The 20,123-nt window shown below is 42.5% G+C and overlaps 1 protein-coding gene across 1 annotated transcript in view; it reads left to right on the top strand.

The window, feature by feature from the left end:
* Positions 1-20,123, top strand: part of TENM2 (teneurin transmembrane protein 2) — a 1,008,125-nt gene that overhangs the window by 666,145 nt on the left and 321,857 nt on the right. The window contains exon 4 of the mRNA XM_032628422.1: positions 15,614-15,848. Coding sequence (XP_032484313.1) covers positions 15,614-15,848 — 235 coding nt within the window. The remainder of the gene's footprint in view (positions 1-15,613; positions 15,849-20,123) is intronic.

Raw genomic sequence — 20,123 nt, 5'->3', positions numbered from 1 at the left:
TAGCCTCCATATATTTGTGTTTTTTACAGTTTTTTTCCTGTAATTGATTTCCAATCTCATAGCGTTGTGGTCAGAAAAGATGCTTGATACAATTTCAGTTTTCTTAAATTTTCCAAGGCTTGATTTGTGACCCAAGATGTGATCTATCCTGGAGAATGTTCCAGGTGCACTTGAGAAGAAAGCGTATTCTGCCACTTTGGGGTGGAATGTTCTATAAATATCAATTAAATCTGTCTGGTCTATTGTGTCATTTAAAGCTTGTGTTTCCTTATTTATTTTCTGTTTGGATGATCTGTCCATTGGTGTAAGTGAGGTGTTAAAATCCCCTATTATTATTGTGTTACTGTCGATTTCCCCTTTCATGGTTGTTAGTGTTTGCCTTATGTATTGAGGTGCTCCTCTGTTGGGTGCATGAACATTTATGATTGTTATATCTTCTTCTTGGGTTGATCCCTTGATCATTATGTAGTGTCCTTCCTTATCTCTCATAAAAGTCTTTATTTTAAAGTCTATTTTATCTGATATGAGTATTGCTACTCCAGCTTTCTTTTGATTTCCTTTTGCATGGAATATCTTTTTCCATCCCTTCACTTTCAGTCTGTATGTGTCCCTAGGTCTGAAGTGGGTCTCTTGTAGGCAGCATATACATGGGTCTCATTTTTGTATCCATCCAGCCAGCCTGTGTCTTTTGGTTGGGACATTTAATCCATTTACATTCAAGATTATTATCGATATGTGTGTTCCTATTACCATTTTCTTCATTTTGTGGGATTGTTTTTGTGGGTCTTTTTCTTCTCTTGTGTTTCCTGCCTAGAGAAGTTTCTTTAGCATTTGTTGTAAAGCTGGTTAGGTGGTGCTAAATTCTCTTAGCTTTTGCTTTTCTGAAAAGCTTTTGATTTCTCTCTCGAATCTGAATGAGATCCTTGTTAGGTAGAGTAATCTTGGTTGTAGGTTTTTCTCTTTCATCACTTTAAGTATATCCTGCCACTCCCTTCTGGTCTGCAGAGTTTCTGCTGAAAAATCAGCTGATAACCTTATGGGGATTCTTTTGTATGTTATTTTTTGTTTTTCCCTTGCTGCTTTTAATATTTTTTCTTTGAATTTAATTTTTGTTAGTTGATTAATATGTGTCTTGGTGTGCTTCTCGTAGGGTTTATCCTGTATGGGACTCTCTGTGCTTCCTGGACTTTGGTGACTATTTCCTTTCCCATGTTAGGGAAGTTTTCCACTATAATCTGTTCGAATGTTTTCTCAGACCCCTTCCTTTTCTCTTCTTCTTCTGGGACCCTTATAGTTCGAATGTCGGTGCGTTTAGTGTTATGCAAGAGGTCTCTGAGATTGTCTTCAATTCTTTTCATTCTTTTTTGTTTATTCTACTCCTCAGCTGTTACTTTCACCATTTTGTCTTCCAGCTCACTTATTCGTTCTTCTGCCTCCGGTATTCTATTATTGATTCCTTCTAGAGTATTTTTCATTTCAGTTATTGTGTTGTTCATCTCTGTTTGTTTGTCCTTTAGTTCTCTAGATCTTTGTTAAACATTTCTTGTATTTTCTCAATCCGTGCCTCCATTCTTTTCCTGAGGTTCTGGATCATCTTTACTATCATTACTCTGAATTCTTTTTCAGGTAGATTGCCTATTTCCTCTTCATTTATTTGGTCTTGTAGGGTTTTACCTTGCTCCTTCATCTGTGACATATTTTTTGCCATCTCATTTTCTTTTTTTTTTGGATTAGTAGAATTGTGTTCCTGTCTTACAGGTTGTTTGGCATGAGGCTTCCCACACTAGAGCTTGTAGGCTGTTGGGTAGAGCTGGGTATTGGTGCCAAGATGAGGACCTCCAGGGGACCTCACCCTGATGAAGATTCCCTGGGGTCTGAGGTTCTCTGTTAGTCCAGTGGTTCAGACTCGGAGCTCCCACCACAGGAGCTTTGGCCCAGCTCCCAGGTCATGAACCAAGATCCCACAAGCCATGCAGGGTGGCAAAAAAACAACAACAAAAAAAGGAAAACAATAACAAAGTAAAAAATAAAATTAGACTAGGTAACTAACAGATATGTTAGAAAGAATATAAAAATATCGATGAAACAACAACTGGAAGGTAAAACAGAACCACAATAGTAAAAAAAGAGGAGGAGGAAAAAAAAAAGGTGGAAATGACCTTGGCTCTGGAGGGCAGGGCCTAAGCAGGGGTGGGGTTTGAATGGTGGGCAGGGCCTATGCTTAGGACCCCCAGGGCTGGAAAAGGCCCTGGGAGCTGTGGGGCTTAGGCTCAGTGGAGAGAAGGGGCCCAGGTGTGCCTCCTGCCTCTGGTCTCAGAGGGCAGGGGACCCTTCCTGGGAGCCCAGCAGGCTCTCCAGGCCCAAAAGGGTGGGGACCAACGCCCTCCACTCTTCTCCTGCTCCTCCAGTCCTGGAGTCCCCCTCCCGCCTGCCTCTCCTGCTCTCCCCTGGCCTCCATCCTACACCTCCAGGACCTATGCGGCAGGGGGTGGTGCCTTGGAGGGTGGGGGAGCTGGCCTGGGAACTCAGTTGGATTCCTGGGGTCGAGTGGGTGGGGCAAACATCTTCCACTCCTCTCCCACTCTGCTGGTCCCGGAGGAGGGCCTTTCTTATCTACTTCAATGTTGTTGTTGTTGTTTTTAATTAATTTATTTTCTTTTATTTATTTTCTTTTTGGCTGCGTTGGGTCTTTGTTGTTGCACACGGGCTTTCTCTAGTTGTGGCGAGCGGGGGCTACTCTTCATTGCGGTGTGCAGGCTTCTCATAGCAGTGGCTTCTCTTGTTGTGGAGCACGGGCTCTAGGCGCACAGGCTTCTGGAGTTGTGGCATACAGGCTCAGTAATTGTGGCTTGTGGGCTCTAGAGTGCAGGCTCAGTGTTCAATGTTTTCTTTGAGAACAAGGCTTGAAGCTGAATGGAAGAGACAAACCTAGGGTGATAATCTGGCTAATCCCTACACACGTCCCAGATTTTAAAATGTCTGTGTTCTTGCTTTTTCTCTGCTATGTTTCTTCCCCCAGATATTAGAATGGCTCTCTCCCTCCTTCCTTCAGGTCTTTGATCAAATGTCATCATTGAGACGCCTTCCCAGGCCACACTGTTAAAGTGTCAGATAAGCAGTGTTAGAAATGGAAATTATTTGCTTTACCAAATCTGATTATTTCATGAAAGAGATGACTCATTCTCTATTTTATGGGATTAAGAATAATCCCATTTGAGATGATAAATACTAGAAAGTTTTAGTAACCCAAGAAGCCCTGAGAAACAAATTGCTAATTCATGACTTATGCCATCTAAATGTGATGAATAACTCAGGGCCTCAGGGGGTTCACTGGTGAATAGCAGTAATAGAGCAACTTGCTTGGCTCACAGGTGAACCTCAGCAAAAGAAACTTAAACGTCTGGATTTTCCACAAGTGTTTCATGCAAAATGAGGGCTGATACTAAATAGGAACACCAAGGTTCAAGAAAAGCTAAGCTTTCCTAATGCTGATTTTCGTAGGGAAGAAGAGAATTTATAAAACGTGAAAAGCTACTTATAAGGTCCTTCAAATTGCCAACCATCAGATGGTTCTATTTCAATGCATTTAAGTTATAAAAGGTGAAAATCAAGAGCACTGATTATTTCGATATGTTTTAAGACCTAGAGCTATTGTAAGTCATGAGTAGGAGAAAGACCCTTTGTTGTTGTTGTTTTTTAATTGAAGTATAGTTGATTTACTATGTGTTAGTTTCAGGTGTACAGCAAATTGATTCAGTTGTACGTATATATATAGATATAGGTATAGATACAGGTATATCTGTGATACATGTATACATATGTACATATATCTGTTCCTTTCAGATTCTTTTCCATTATAATTTATTATAAGATATTGAATATAGTTCCCTGTGCTATACAGAGGGTCCTTGTTGTTTGTCTGTTTTATGTATAGTAGTGTGTATATGTTAATCCCAAACTCCTAATTTATCCCTCCCCCTCTTTCCCCTTTGATAACCATAAGTTTATTTCTATGTCTGTGAATCTATTTCTGTTTTATAACTAAGTTCATTTGTATCATTTTTTTTAGATAAGGGTCCCATACACTTAATGGTGCTATTTACCTCAAGAATATCTGGCAGCAGGAAGTTTTCCAGGTCGTTGAAATAATCTTGGAGTCACAGGATCTATTTCACTCCTCTCTCCACCATCTCTAGAAGGAATTAGCCTCGTTAGGCAAAAATAACTGAATACTGACATTTCCTAAGTACTTCCTATTCATAGTGCACTTTCTAAGCACTTTAGGTTTAAACATACTATCTCATTTAACTCTCTTTACCAAGTAGGGATGGTTATTAACCACCTTTTATGGATGGGGAAACAGAAGGCCAGACGCGTTACCTACTTCATAACTCAGGTTGTCGACAGAAGTTGCCCTGGCAAAACTGGAGAAATCAATGTTGAAAAGACTGTGAAAAAGCCCTAGAAATAGCATGATGACCCATGGCTAAGAGGAAACCCTGTTTTTCAAGGTGGGGGCACCGTAGGAGATGGTGATTCTAATGTCATTGACACCTCCTGCCCCGCAAAACTGAGGTCGGCAGAGCACACTGGCATCCTGTTGGTCCCAGTGTTTTCTGAAAGTTGTTTGCATCCTGGGACTCTTGGGGAGCGCCGGGGGGTGGATTTTCTCATCTTACCCTCCTCAGCACTGGATATACCTGTCCATCATCCATGCTACATCATAAGAAGAACCTTGAGCACTGTCCGATCCACTTTAACTAAGAGTGCAAAGCAGTTCCAAGACAACTTTGAGAGAAAACACCGAACGATTATAAAGAAAATCCAAAGGGCACTCTCTCTGATAGTACATGAACCATGTAATCCTGGGAAGGGAATGCTTCTTCAGGAAGCTCTCAGATATTTGTTTCTCTGGGATAATTATGTACTTGTGTGTGTGTGTGTGTGTGTGTGTGTGTGTGTGTGTGTATGTATTTTGAAGGCAGATAGAGTATCCTGAAAACATCTCCAGCAATATGCTCTGTATATCCCATTATAGCAGCTGTCACTTGACATGAAACCAGATGCAGTTCAAGGTCTGACATTCCCCTGACTTCTGTTTATATAGTGTGGAGAAACTTTTGTTCCCTTGCCCTATAAGGTGTGTACCACAAGAGATCTGGGGAAAAGGTCACCCAGATAGTAAATAATTCTGCTGAGTTTTGAAGTGAAAATGCTCTAGGAACCTTTATCCCATCCTTGCCATTTAACTAGGGCGCTTCAGTCATTCTTGGTATTAACGAATGGTGTAGATCAGAGCTTGTACCCATCATTCTGTTACTCAGAGGCTCAATCTGAAATCAAAATCATATTTTATCTTTGTTTTGATCCTCTTCCTATGTTCAGGGGAAAGAATTGTGACCATTTCAAAGAAAAAAAAAAAAAAAAAGGAATGAAATACACCCCAAGGAAAACCTAGTTAAAGAGCTAAAGAACGATGTATTGATGGGAGAAAATTCCACTGTGATTTTTATTTAAAAAAAAAAATAGTCTGGCCTTTGAAAAACATACTATCTTTCATGGGTAGAGAAATATCCAAATTATGCCCAACCTATTTTACAATAAGACCTTGAAAAGCTATGCGATGAGCTGGAATGAGAGGAGTTTAAATTTTTGATGCAGTTCTCTGCCTGGGAAAGTGATAATGCAGCTCAAATAAGAGAGAGGGTATTTTCTGCTACAGCGCAACAATCAACATAACGTCTGGGCGTATTAATAATTTCACTCCTAAACTTCTCGACAGGGAGAGCATGGGTCTTAATAGCATTGTCAGGATCCTTAGGGCAATTGAAAAACCCAGAATCATTACTTTCCAGTGATAGGCATTCCTCTCCCAGAGGATGCCAAAATACCTAGGGTAATGTAGATTTATTGAAATGCTCAGACAGGCCCTGCTCAGATGTAACTTCGCAATAGAATCTTCTCTTTAGAAGGATTTCTCTCAAATATTTCAAGTGGTCTTTTTTTTTTTTTCTTTTTGTATTTGTCACTTGGAAAGTAGCTAATGGAGTTGACATTGATCTCAAGTGAGACTTTCCCGTTGATTTAAGAAAGCAAGGAGTGAGTATAGGGCTATGGTAAAATGATGTGGCGTCTATGATGAAAATCCCTGTGTGATCCATCAGAGGTGAGAACTTGCCCTATTTGGGCGGTACAGTCCCAAACCAACAAGCACTATTAAGCTTGTAATTCAAGGGTAGCTGCTGGTTTGGCACCCGATTCAAGACTTCTCGCTCTCTTCCTTCCTCCCCTCGAGAGTCCCTGCCTGTGCGTGGCTAGGTTTTGGCTGATCAGAAATGGCTCTCTGCTGTGATTACAGCCATGCCTGAAGCACTGGAACAAATTTCAGGATCCCCCTCAGACCCTCAAGTGTACAGTTGGCTCTCAAATGGCCATCGCCTAATAATCTCCACCTGAAAAATATCAACAGCAGCGGGGGGGGGGGGGGGCCCAGCCAAAAAGCTCCTGTGAAGGACTGGCTTCAGGTTCCCCGGGAAAGATTTTTTTTTAAATGGTATGAAGTGGCCCCCATCTGAGATCTAACTTTGATTGGTTCCAACGGGACTCTGCAACAGACAAACATCGTGGTTATTAAAAAAAAAACAGAGGGAATCACCATTTATATGAAATGTCCAGGGTTTCCCTGGTGATGCAGTGGTTAAGAATCTGCCTGCCAATGCAGGGGACAAGGGTTCAAGCCCTGGTCCAGAAGATCCCACATGCCGCGAAGCAACATAAGCCCGTGGACCACAACTACTGAGCCTGTGCTCTAGAGCCATGAGCCACAGCTACTGAGCCTGCGTGCCTAGAGCTGATGCTCCGCAACAAGGGAAGCCACCGCATGAGAAGCCCTCGCACCGCAACGAAGAGTAGCCCCCGCTCACTGCAACTAGAGAAAGCCCGCGCACAGCAATAAAGACCCAATGCAGCCAAAAATAAACAAATAACTAATAAATTAATTAATTAAAATGAAATGTCCAGAATAGGCAAATGCATGGGAACAGAGAGTAGATTAACAGGAGGTATTGGAAAGCACCTGCTAATGGGTATGGGGTTTCCTTGCCGGAGGGAGAGGGTTGGTGACAGAAATGTCCTAAAATTAGACAGCAGTGATGTTTGCACATCTCGGTGAATATAATTTTGAAATACTAAAATGTACACTCCAAGGAGCTGAATTTTATTATAGCTCAGTAAGATTGTTATTAATAAAAATAAAAAGGAATTCAGGCAGAGCCAGGAAAAAACAAACAAATTAAAACAGAGGGGATGGAAGTCACCTTCCTCCCGTGTCTGGCTCTCTCCCTGTTAATGGACCCTCTGAGGGCAGTAAGCATTAGGGGAATTAACTACGTGCTCAAAGAACAGAGGCAAAAATCTACTCTGATCCCTCTCTGCTGAGGCTCACCACCCTCCAGGGACATGAGTTGTCAATTCATTTGTTCATTCACTCTGTGCCACTTCTGTGCCAGGTACTGTAGCCTTGTGCTGGGGATATAAAAATAAGAGAGACAATGCCCTTTGCATTGGAGGAGCTCACAGTCTAGCTGGGAACACAGGAGAGTCCAAAAATAATACAAAACCTTGTGCCAAGGGTGATAAAAGAGATGTGCCCTGTGTGCGCTGGAAAGTGGCCCAAATGTATACAGTTAAATACAAAATGTACGAAGGGAAGCATATCGTTTAACCTCCTTGCCCCTCCATTTCCTCATCTTTAAAGTGGACAACATATCTATTCTGAAGGTTATTGTAAGTTTTTTTCATTTTGATTTTATTAGAGTGTAGTTGATTTACAATGTTGTGTTAGTTTCAGCTGTACAGCAAAGTGATTCAGTTACACATATACATATATTCATTCTTTTTCAGATTCTTTTCTCATGTAGGTTTTTACAGAATATTGAGTAGAGTATTATAAGTTTGAAATAAGGTACACTATACAGAGTGCTTATTACACAGCTGGGGCTTATTAAATGTGAGCGATTGTTCTTAGATGAGCTAATATGTCCCTCCAAACTGTAGTTGTTTATGAATGTAGGTAGAGGTGACAAAACTTTGGTTTCTAAGCCTGCAAGTGATTCCTCCTTATGACTGCAATCCCCATGCTTCTGTCATGGGATGTGTCATTATGAAGGCACCCGGAATGTTTTTTCTCTAAGGTCATACATTTTACGTAAGCGAGATCATTCCTTATGAGTAAGTACCATCCTTTCCTTCTCTGGTGCTCTGGTCAGGCTGACTGGGGTCTTTCCATGAAAGATGGCCCCTGGTCCAGGACTGTGCAACTCAGGCCAAGAGGCACCGGCCAGAGCCTATCTGAGGCCCCCTGGGAAATGAGAAAGAGGCCGTAACTTGGCTGGCTCCTTCATCCTGCTTTCTTTTTTCTCCTCTATTCTGAAATGCGGAGAAATGTGCAGCCTGACGATAGCAGCCAGTTGCAAGAAATACTGCAGACCAGCCAACCATCCTGCAAAGCCAGCAATGCCATAGGAGGGTCAATAATAAAAAATAAGAGTCCGCTCTTTAGGAAACAAATCATTCAGTAGATATTAAAGGCAGGGAAGGAGGGAGCAAGCTGAATGTCCACAGCATCCAGTACTTTGAGACAAATAAGTAAGCCTCTCTCCAAATGTAGGAGGAAGCTGGATCTGGACCCCCCTCCCCCCAACCCCGGGCTATTGGCAAAGTGCCTCCAGTCAGAGCTGGCAGGATGAGATGGGAGCAGTGTGCCCTCGTTTCTGCCTCCAGCAGACCTAATTGGGAGCCAGGGATGCAGCGTGGAGGAGGAAGCTTGAGGAGGGCCTTTTGGGAAAGCATGGAAAAGAGACTGTGCTACACTTTGGCTCTTCTGGCCTATTTCTCCTGATTCAAGCAGCACTGTGAGGGGCAGAGCTTTGAGGTGGGCGGTTCCCTCCACTTTCTCACAAGATTTGCTTCTACAATTTAAGCACATGTGCAAAGAAATGCGTCAAGCCAGTTTTCCTCTGTATCTGAGGGGGCGTGCATAAACTGGGGCAGGGTCCTCATTCCCTCCCTGTGTGCGTGCTCTCTGGGGCCTCGTGCTCCTCTGCATGCGGCAGAGTGGGGAAGAGACCCTGGGGTCAAATATCAGCTCTACCGTTTACTGAGCTGTGTGACCACTGACGAATTACTTAACCTCTCTGAGCCTCACGGGCAGGATCTGTATAAATGGGGATGATAAGAGAACCTATCCCATAGGAGTGAGTGGGAATACCCTGAAATAATTTAAGTACAGCACTTACCACAGGATCAGACACACAGGGAGAGCTTAATCCATAGCATCTATTGTCAGTATTATTGGTTTGTTGTCATTATTTGTTTATGGAAATGGGACAGTTCTGAATCCCAAGTTCCACTTCAGCAGGCTCTTAGAGAGATGCTCTTAAGACCACCTGTATTAATGCCTGTGCCATGTCACTTAGTCACTATGCCCTTCTGTAGACAGAATTTGAAGGTAGAGAGGTCTGAGGTTAGTGACTTTGCCTCCATATGCTGATTTGATATCTCACCATGAAAGCTCCCACCTCAAAGAGCTAGGAAAACTGGAGCGACCCAGGACGTACTCATTACTTTCACCAGAACCATGGTTGCTATTGTTGTTATTACTATTACTAGTCTTATTAACTATAACACAAAATAATATGTGTTGGTAGCTTACTATATGCTAAGAATTGCGCTAGGCTCCCTATAAATATTCTCATTTGATTCTCCTAACAACCATATGAAAGAAGTAAAATCTCTATACCCATTTTACAGATGAAGAAACAGACTCAGAAAACAATACGTAACCTTCCAGTGGTCACACAGCTAGTAAGTGGCCAAGCAGGAGTTCAAAGCCACCCAGCAGCCTGGCCATCTGCAATAGCCTCCACTCTCCATAGTTCTAACCAGAGGCTGTTACTCTTGAAAATTCTCACCTCCGACTCCCTCTAGCTCCCATTCAAGGTCAAATTTGAACAGGGTGTCCTGGTGCCAGTTTTCATCACCCAGAGACTCCAGAAGCTCTGTCAACACCATCCCCACTTCTTGCATCTTCAGATTGCCATCAAGATGGAACTTGCTCCAAAGGTGAAGTTCTTAAGGCAGACAGTTTGTGGTTAATTCATTATCTTGGGGTCCGAAGGGTTGAAATTTTTTTAAAGGCCAACAGCTGGCATGCCATCTCCAAGAATGCGTGAATTATTAGCAGCTAGGCAGGGCTCTACTTTTATTTTTTCTTTCACACATTTTATCTTCATTTTTAATTGCTAGGAATAATTGGTGGGGGCAAAACACCACCAATCTGAGTTCATCCCTGCCTTCCCACTGTCATCAACACCCCGCTTGGCAAGGGTAGACCCAGCCTAAATGCCTCCCCCAGCCGTTTATTTAGGAAAAATGCAACAACAGTAGCCAATTATTGTGAATTTACTTCCTTAGCTGCAAAGAAAATTCTTTCTTTATACATTATTTAAAATGTGGGTGTTGCTGGTTTCCACACGCTATTTGAGCACCACTCATCTAGTCAACGCAAGAGTTGATACTCCAGTATATATACACAATGGAATACTACCCAGCCATGAAAAGGAATGAAATAATGCCATTTGCAGCAACATGGATAGACCTAGAGATTATCATACTAAGTGAAGTAAGCCAGACAAAGACAAATACCATATGATATAGCTTATATGTGGAATCAAAAAAAAAAAAAAAGACACAAATGAACTTATTTCCAAAACAGAAAGAGACTCACAGACACAGAAAACAAACTAATGGTTACCAAAGGGGAAAGGGGGATGGGGGGAGGGATAAATTAGGAGGCTGGGATTAACATGTATAAAATAGATAACCAACGAGGACCTACTGTTTAGCACAGGAAACTATACTCAGTATTACATAATAACCTATATGGGAAAAGAATCTGAAAAAGATGATATATACATACATATATAGTATATGTATAACTGAATTGCTGTGCTGTACACTGAAACTTACACGATATTGTAAATCAACTATACTTAAAAAATTTTTAAAACAGAGTTGATTTTTTAGTGACCACACAACTTTGTTGGAATTGATGTTGTGAATTGATAGAGAAGCACTGCTTTATTTTTTAAAACTCTACTGTCAACCAATTGGCATTTAGGAAGGACAGAATATGTGAACGGCATCTCTGTCAGGATCAAAATTGCTGGCAACTGTCCCACAGCAAATCTAAATGCTCAGAAGCATAGCCCATTCAAGCAAATGAGTCCAAACAAGCAAACAGGACAAGTTAAGCATTCATTCAAGCACTTAATTTTTAAATCTACAGGAAGCGCCTTCTCCACAAATTAACTTATCTTTGCTACGAGTCCTACCTGTCCCACCCTAGCTTTTAACAAAGAACGAATATATAGCTCCTTCTTCCTAGGACTAAAAGCCCCACAGTACCTAAAAACAAATTCCAGCTTCTGGACCCGAGATAAATCAGGTGTAGAATAATAGGTTAACATAGCAATTTTAATGCCTGTTGCCTTTTGCCTGCTAAAAGCCTACTTATTAGGTTGATACCATGTAAGTGTTTATGTTACATAGTTATTTGTGGCTCAATTACATTATTATGTGATTTCATATTTATGTAATAGAAGGGCCATTTGATGCACATGAATTAAGCCCAATAAAAGTATGGAACTCAGAGCGGATGCGAAGTTTCCTTCATCAAGCCGAGGTTATTCATTTTTGTTTCACCACAGACTGAAGACAACCCTTGCCTCGGAGAACGGCTTTTCATGTCATTTAGCGTCTTAGAAAGCAGTAAGGCATGTTGCTTGCCATTGTCTGCTTTTTTTGAAATAGAAAACCGTCACATCCTGCAAACGCATTGGATGAGTATAACAAAAGCATACACAAGAAAGTGCTTGAGATCATTAGCTGTAGCAGAGATGTTGTTATATTAGCGGTACGTGACCCACACAGAATGCTAAGGAACCCCCAAGTCAAGCCAGCAGTCACAAACATAAATGCCCACCAGCCAGTAACATAAATGCATACATCCGACCAGATGAAGATGGCAGGGATCGTTCGGGCTGGTGACAAAAACAAACTAAACAAACAAAACCACCCAATGGCATTCAGCTCTATCCAGTTGTTGCCTTGAGAGAATACAGACTTCAACTGGTTTTTGTTTTCAAGAGAAGTCAGAAGTCTGGAACAGGATATACAATCTTGACCTTGAATTTTTGGTAATATTCAGCTTGGGTGCCGCTGGTTTGTGACTCCTGGACTAGAGAGATGAGCTCTGGGTGTACTCCATCTCCTCAAATCTGGGATCCTTGAGAGCTGCAGTTACGTCTTTATCCATCCGTTTATTCCTAGGAGAACCAAGCAGTGTTCCCTGCACATGGTTTGGGGGAACTTGCCAGCCATCGGGTAGCATGTTTAGCATTTTACATTCATCTTCCCCTCGAACTTCCTTACAGGTAGTTACTGCTGTCTTCATCATTTGGCAGGTGAGGACACGCACAATTAAAGAAATGAAGTCTCAGGCCCAGGGTCACACAACTCAAAAGGGGTCAGACCCGATCCTTGAACTCAGTTCTTCCGATTTTATCTCCTAACCACCGGCTCAATGCTCCCGCACCGCTCTGCTTCTCCCCCAGTGGTAGCCTTTACCCCCCTGTGTTGTCATTGTCTTTTCCTTCTAGCTCCTGTACCTGGTTGAAAAGTTTGTGTTTTGGATAGAGAGATAAATGAGCAAATATGATCAACGTCACAGTGGAAATGAGCAGCAGTGTAAGGAGAACATCTTTCGATATTGATGACGGGGGATAGTTTTTGTTGTAATTGATATCAGTAATTTGTTGCTTTATAGGAGGACCCGGGTGAGTGGAGAGTTAAGTATTTGTTCATCTTCCTCTGCACTTCTTTCTCCATCTCCCCCCGACCCCACGAAACCCTAGGCCTTCTCTTTAGGAGAAATGGAAAGAGAGTTTGATGTTTCTCTCAGTTAACTGGAAAACTCAGCCTCTGTTTTGTTTGGAACGTACCATACCACACCCGGGTCGGCGTTTCCATTCCCCCATCAGCACCATCCCTGGCTGTGTCCGCAGAAAGACAACCACAGGAATTCCACCCACACTGAACACAGATGGACAGGGAAGGGCTACCCAGGCTGGAGCAGACAGAGAAATCTCAGGGTGAACAGACAGGAAGCAGGAGGGTCCCGATATCTCATTTAGCGAATTAAATCCCTCACACGGCCTCTTTGTACTTTGGGAGAGTGTGTGGTCTGGAGGGCTGGAGGGCGGGGGCCGGGGGGGCTGAGGGAGATGGTAGGTTAGGGCTTGGGGCTGGGAAGGGTGGGTTCTCGCTTGAACACTGATTCATCTCGCCTTCCCGAGGCAAGTCTCATAATTACCTAACTAATGGAGAATAATGACACCACTTTGATGGGAGTTGAGAGGGGGAGAAAGAAAGGCATGAAAATTCATTAACCTTGTGTGAGGGGCTTGGATAGCATCTCTGAAGGATCATTATTACATCATTTCACCCCCTTTTCTCACCTCTTTCCACTAATACGAGACAGACAAACGTAAATAACTATATAATAATAGATTACAAGACAGACAACAATGCCAGAAAATATAGTAGCCTGCTACAGCAATGGAACTCCCTCAAAGATATATTTAAAATGCCACTGGTGCAGAATGGAAAATACGAATTACAGGTTCATTTGGAGGACGCGATTTAAAATCTATACAACTTGTACAGTGGCATTTCCCATTAGGTTTTAGCTTTAGTTGTCTTTTTCTCACACCAAAAAAAAAAAAAAAATCCCCCCAAGTCATTTCAGCCCAGAGATGCAAACTTCAAGGAAGCACTTTCCTCTGTATTTTTCTTTCCTGTTTTCGATGGTCATGATGCTCTCCAAACCTAGGATCTTCTTGACATGTTGTCTTTCTTTCGGAACGTTTCTGCAAGCTTCCCAGGAGCCACGGAATGTAGATTACACCTTTTGGAGATGTAGCCCGGTCACATGAGGAGACAAGTAGTTGAAATTTGTGTCAAATTGCTTGTTTAAATGACTTGAGCCAACTTCTGAAAGCCAGGACAGCAGGGGCTGAGGATATTCAAAGTTGGCAGGGGCCAAAATGACAAGGCTCGGCAGTCACCTGGCGGGCTGCCAACCCTGACTGGAGGCTTCAAAAAATAAACTTTCTCAAAGGACACAAATTAAAAGTCATGTTTCAGTAGCCATTAAAACCAAATTATAGGCTTACGTTGCATAGTGAACGACCTTCATTTTCATTATGTTTAAAATATTTCACTTCGTAGGTGGAGAGTGGGTTGCTAGGAAAACGGTGTGTGGAATTGTCATCCGTGGTCATATTTACAGGGGAATTACAGGGGAATACAGGGGTATAGTTGTCCTTTGTGCGTTTTTCCGGCAAGGACAGAGGATTGCAAGTTTAGAAAGCAGGATGCAATTTGGAGTAAGGGTCGTGGTTTGAAAACATCAACCCTGACCTTCTCCAGAGACTGGGTCCTCAGGGTTCATCTCTCAGAGGACAGATGTTATGAAGCCCCTGATCTGAGCGGGCTCACAGGTGTGTTTTGTTGATTCTCATTAAAAAAAAAAGTATACATATACATGTGAATATGTGTGTATATATAAACATATATATAAATACACAAACACACACACATATTTTTTAATTGTCAACATTTTTTAAAATACAGAAAACTCTTTTGAAAAAGTCCAGATCTTCAGCTCTCTTAGAAAAACTGGAAGATCATCCGCCTTGAGCTCTAACCCCTACATGGCCACGTGAGCCTGGATCTGAGTGAGGGCTGCTCCCTGCCCTCTCCAGCTCACCCCAGTCCACTTCACTTTCCTGCCTGGCCCCTGATAGGTGTTTACATTTACTACTCCCTGACTTAGAGTGTGTCATCTATTTTTTTTTTTTTTTTTTTTTTTGGCGGTACGCGGGCCTCTCACTGTTGTGGCCTCTCCCGTTGCAGAGCACAGGCTCTGGATGCGCAGGCTCAGCGGCCATGGCTCACGGGCCCAGCCGCTCCGCGGCATGTGGGATCTTCCCGGACCGGGGCACGAACCCGTGTCCCCTGCATCGGCAAGCGGACTCTCAACCACTGCACCACCAGGGAAGCCCGTGCCATCTTTCTTATACCTTTAGAAAGATGCCATGTTCTTAAAGAATGTATGGAGTGTACTGGTTTACCAGGAAATGGGCTAGGGACTTGTCAGAACAATGCTCAGCCTTGAATATCATGTTACTTTCATTGCAGAATTAGTATGTTTCAAATAATTCCACTGGTCAGCCCTCACCAGCCTGGTTTTGCTAACCTAGCTTCTCATTCTTAATTTGATGCTGAGAGATAAAGGCAAATCAAAGTATACTATTTGTTAGTAACTGACATTGAGATGCTGGACACAGTCGTATCTGCATCTGTAGTTCGTGACATTCGGCATTTGTCAATATCGAGGCTTTTGTTCCAGGCTCTCCTCCGCAGGCTTGCAGGGCGAACTCAGCCGCATTCTGAAGCCCCTAATGGCCGTTTCTCCTTCCTCTTTTCTCAGGCCCTCCGAACCACCACAGCCAGTCGACTCTGAGGCCCCCTCTGCCACCCCCGCACAACCACACGCTGTCCCATCACCACTCGTCAGCCAATTCCCTCAACAGGAACTCGCTGACCAATCGGCGGAGTCAGATTCACGCCCCGGCTCCCGCGCCCAACGACCTGGCCACCACGCCCGAGTCAGTTCAGCTTCAGGACAGCTGGGTGCTAAACAGCAACGTGCCCCTGGAGACCCGGTAAGTCCCCATCACGATCACACCTGGCTCCCTGCTGCATCACCCGCCCAGAGCAGTCGGGAGAAAATCCCGCCTACATTATGGGACAAGTTTACCAACTCTGTGCTGTTCCCTTGGTAATTTGACCCTGGACGGTAGGTTGATAGGTATTTCTTCGTTCACATGTGTCTCCTTTTAATGCTTGTTTACTTTCTTCCACAGCTCCTGTGTACCCAACTAATAGAATTAGCATAACATATTTTTACTCAAAGACTCATGGGAAACATGCTTCTAAGGGTATATTGACAGAAAGCTGCTGATAAATTATGCATTTAGCCTTTCTTGAAGTAATAAATGAAGACTCATTTGAAATTAAGTGTTTGGGGAGACCTTGAGAAACAATCCCTGATTCCAGACTGACAGAAGTATAATTTTAATTTATACTTCATCCAACATGCAGTCTCACTTTAATCCCTCCTGTATACACTAACAGCTTGATGCCTGAGGGGCAAACAATAGTGTAAAAAAACAAACAAGAAAAAAGTGGCAGCACTTATGTTGAGAGGGAAGGGTTTCAAAGTGATCTCCAGGTCTGGCTTTGTTTTGTTTTGCCTTTGCTTCTGTCCTTTTCTCACCTTTGCTTCTGGTCTTCCAAAAATCACACCTGCCTTAGTGACCTGAAGGAAGGGGCATTGGTCACAGCGTGGCAAGCTGCAATGTAATTGACAGTGGGTCAGCCAGATACTGGAACGGCCTTGCTGTTCCATCCCCAGGCACTTTCATGGTTTGTGTGCTTCAACTGGTACAGTTTCCTTGCCCGGAAGAACCATGGAGACTAAAGAGAGAAGGACTAATTCATACTGAACCTTCAAAAAGTTCCCACATAGTTTTTAAACTTTAATAACTTAGGTTTAAGGAAAGACTGAAATAATCTGTAATCTTTCTGGTAATGGCCCGTGAATTTTCTGCACACAGCTGGAAATAATTATGCAAGCCATAGCATTTGATGTTGTTTCTTATCCCTAATATGTTTTGTTTTATTAATAAGATCTTGAATAAGTTGTATACCACTGTCACTGTAGTCACTCCAAGCTTTAATGCATTTTATTTTCTAACAACTATAGGTGATTTGTAACCAGGCCTGCAGTCTTAATCTCTAAGGCTTACAGTAGGTAAAGTCAATAGAAACTCTATGCATATATTATATATAATAGATAGATTTAAGCATTTGTACTGATATAATAACCCACTGATAAGTAGCTTTGCTGGAAAGGTCCCAGGCTGAAAGTTGACTGGTCCGCCAGGCTTAACTTAGGATATTTTCACAGTTGGTAGTGGTCTTTAAGGCTGGATAAGACTCTGTCTTTTTCGTCCTTATATTTATGAACTGCCGTAGAGCTTGTTGGGTACTAGTCAAGCTATTTTCACGTTAACAGACCATTGTTTGAAAAATAGTTTCTAGACATAAAGGCTATGCACAGTGGTTAGGATGAAGAAAGAGGAGGGAGAAAGGGAAGGAGAAATGTAGTAGATATTGGGGGAAAAGAAGGAGAAAAAGGAAAGAAGAGGACCACCATCGCCATTAACAACCAGTTTTTACTGTGCAGTTTGTACATGCCGATGTTAGTGGTTTAAATGCACCACCTCATTCAAGCATGGAAGCAATCCAATGAGGTAGGAAGGAATCGTTGTTATTAGCATTTTAAAAATTCAGAATCTAGACTTGGGGGGCAGAGTAACTTGCAGGCGTTCTAGGGCTTCAGTGAGATGGTAAATTATGAGCCGCATTGGATGGAACTCTCGTGGTTCCTACACATAAAATAAGGTGGTCAGATTGTCTGATGCAGGAACAGCCACGAACCTACCTTTATTGCCTTAATTGTCACGTCTTCAGGGAAAGATCCATCAGAGTGTCTACTCCTCACAAAGAGTCTCCTGTTGGTGATGAGAACACGTACACTGCATAAGCGTATCTCCCATCGCCCAGTTTCTGATGTGATCAGTTGGCAATAAAGTGTTCCCTTGAAAGGATCTGGAGGAGAGGACCAGCAAAGCCAAGCCTATCCCCTTCTTGTTCTCCTGAAGTTCTCCCAGAACATGCTTTCTGACCTGTAGAGTCCTTCTGCAGATCACTAGGATACATGGCATTTCTCCTAGGATTGGAGCTTCTCAGTGATGCTTTTAGAGGAGGCAAGCTTGGGAAGTAAGTAAGATGGCCAAAACCTTGAAGCCTAGCAGAAGGAAAAGAACGAGGGAGAACATATCCAGATGTTCTTTGATCAGTACATTCAAGGGCCAGGAGTTCGAGAATATAAGGCCCTTGAGATGGGGCTATTACTAAGTCAGTCACAGATATTTGAAGCTCCATCCATGGAACTGAATACATATAATTTGGATGTGCAGCTTGTCTCATATATGAAAACTTTAGCAATAATTAATAGAATTGTTGAACTTTGTGTTTCTCTTTTACATATGATTTATACAGTCTCTTATTAGCGTTTACTTACTGAATCCCTGGAAAATACTAAGCGCTATGTTAGGTACTGGGGAGATTATGATTAAAACATGTATCCTGCCCTTAAAGCTCATACAACCTAAAAATGGAGATAGGCACATAAACAAAAAGATAGTGCAGTGTTTACAGGAATGGAAGTACGCAAGTTACAGTAGTTGTACAGTTGAAATAGTTATTAAATTTCCCAGGATGGTCAGGAGAAGTTTCCCAGCTGAGGGCCTGTTTGAGCTGGGTTTCGAAGGATGAACAAGAGTTTACCTAGAAGGTAGAGGGGTGGGAATGGGAGGGAGGGAGATGCAAGAGGGAAGAGATATGAGGATATATGTATGTGTATAGCTGATTCACTTTGTTACACAGCAGAAACTAACACACCATTGTAAAGCAATTATACTCCAATAAAGATGTTAAAAAAAAAAAAAGAGTTTACCTAGCAGGTAAGTGGAAAAAAATCAAAGATTATAGTATCATTTGTTCTCATTCTTCAGTGGTTTTCCATATAGTCTTGGAAGCTGTAGAACTGAACGGTTTCACTCACTCACATGCTGAAATATTGTGAGTTTAATGGGGTCATTTTCTTACCCACAAGAGCAAATGTAGGAATGGAAGCTCTTACGTTAGGGGCATGATACCATACTAGGATTCCAATTCCTGTCTTTCATACCCAATAAGAATTGATTAACCACAGCAGGAAAAAACCATTGAGGGCAAGACATTCTGGAGACTGATCATGATGTACTCATCAATTTTGAAAATGCAATGGAAATTTACAAACAGCTTCACCACCTCTACTTTCATTAATACAGACTTCTGGGCATGATGGAAGAATTTCCTAACTCTGGGAGGTGATGGGCAGCATTCTGCAACCCCCCGAGACTCCAGGCCAAATCCAAGGTGTTTCTTTAGACCAGTAAGGAACAAGCCCTTGCCCCTCTGCATTGCTTTTTGATGTTCCCGTCAGTCTTAATGAGGCACGTTAGATCTTTCCTGGACTGTGTGTTTTCCATTTTTGTTCTATGACAAGTAGAATCAAGGTGCTAATTAAGGAGGCATAACCAGGAAATAGACTGTATGAATCTGGAATTTAACACAAGATGAAAAAGCTTATAAGGAGAGTTCTGTATCAACGTTAATAATGTAAATAACAATGCATATAAATTTGTACTACCCAAGACAATCAGCTGACGTGTAAACCATAATATAATCCAAGAAAAACCAAACATAGGGCAGAGGAACTAATTGCAAACAGCCTGGACTCTCTTTTCTAACGTATGCGTAACAGAATCACTCTGCCCACCATCTTTCTCTCAGCTTACTGGCAGAAGATCTTTGAACAAGGTCCCTGTGTAATTCTGGGTCGATAGCACCTATCTCCTCCTTCCTCTCCTGAGAGGAGCAAGGTCAGGAATCTTCCTGGCCAGCTGCTTCTTTGGGAGTTTCTGAAGTCAGCATCTCTTTGTCTAAGACAGTAGAAAGTAGCTCAGCGACAGAACCTAACTTGCTTTCCTTTATGCATTTTGCAGAGGCAAGCTTCTTTCTTGGAATCCATCTCGGTAGCAGGTCACTAAAGAGAATCCGTAAGCGGGACAAAACTTCCCTCTGAGTTTGCTCTTGCCCTGAAATACCAGAAGGCCTCATTTTAGCCATCCAGATCCTCGAGCTACAAACAAGTTTGCAACTTGCTCTTTGAAATGGTCACCCATTACTCATTCGAGAAACATCTATGAGACCCAGCCAGGTGCCCGGCACTGAGGATTCAGCAGTGAAGAAGAAAAGCAAAGTCC

The sequence above is a fragment of the Phocoena sinus genome, chromosome 3 (genome assembly GCF_008692025.1).
Source record: "Phocoena sinus isolate mPhoSin1 chromosome 3, mPhoSin1.pri, whole genome shotgun sequence".
In the NCBI taxonomy this organism is placed as follows: domain Eukaryota; kingdom Metazoa; phylum Chordata; class Mammalia; order Artiodactyla; family Phocoenidae; genus Phocoena; species Phocoena sinus.
The sequence above is the reverse complement of the archived record's forward strand: the minus strand, read 5'-3'. Positions and strand labels throughout refer to the sequence as shown.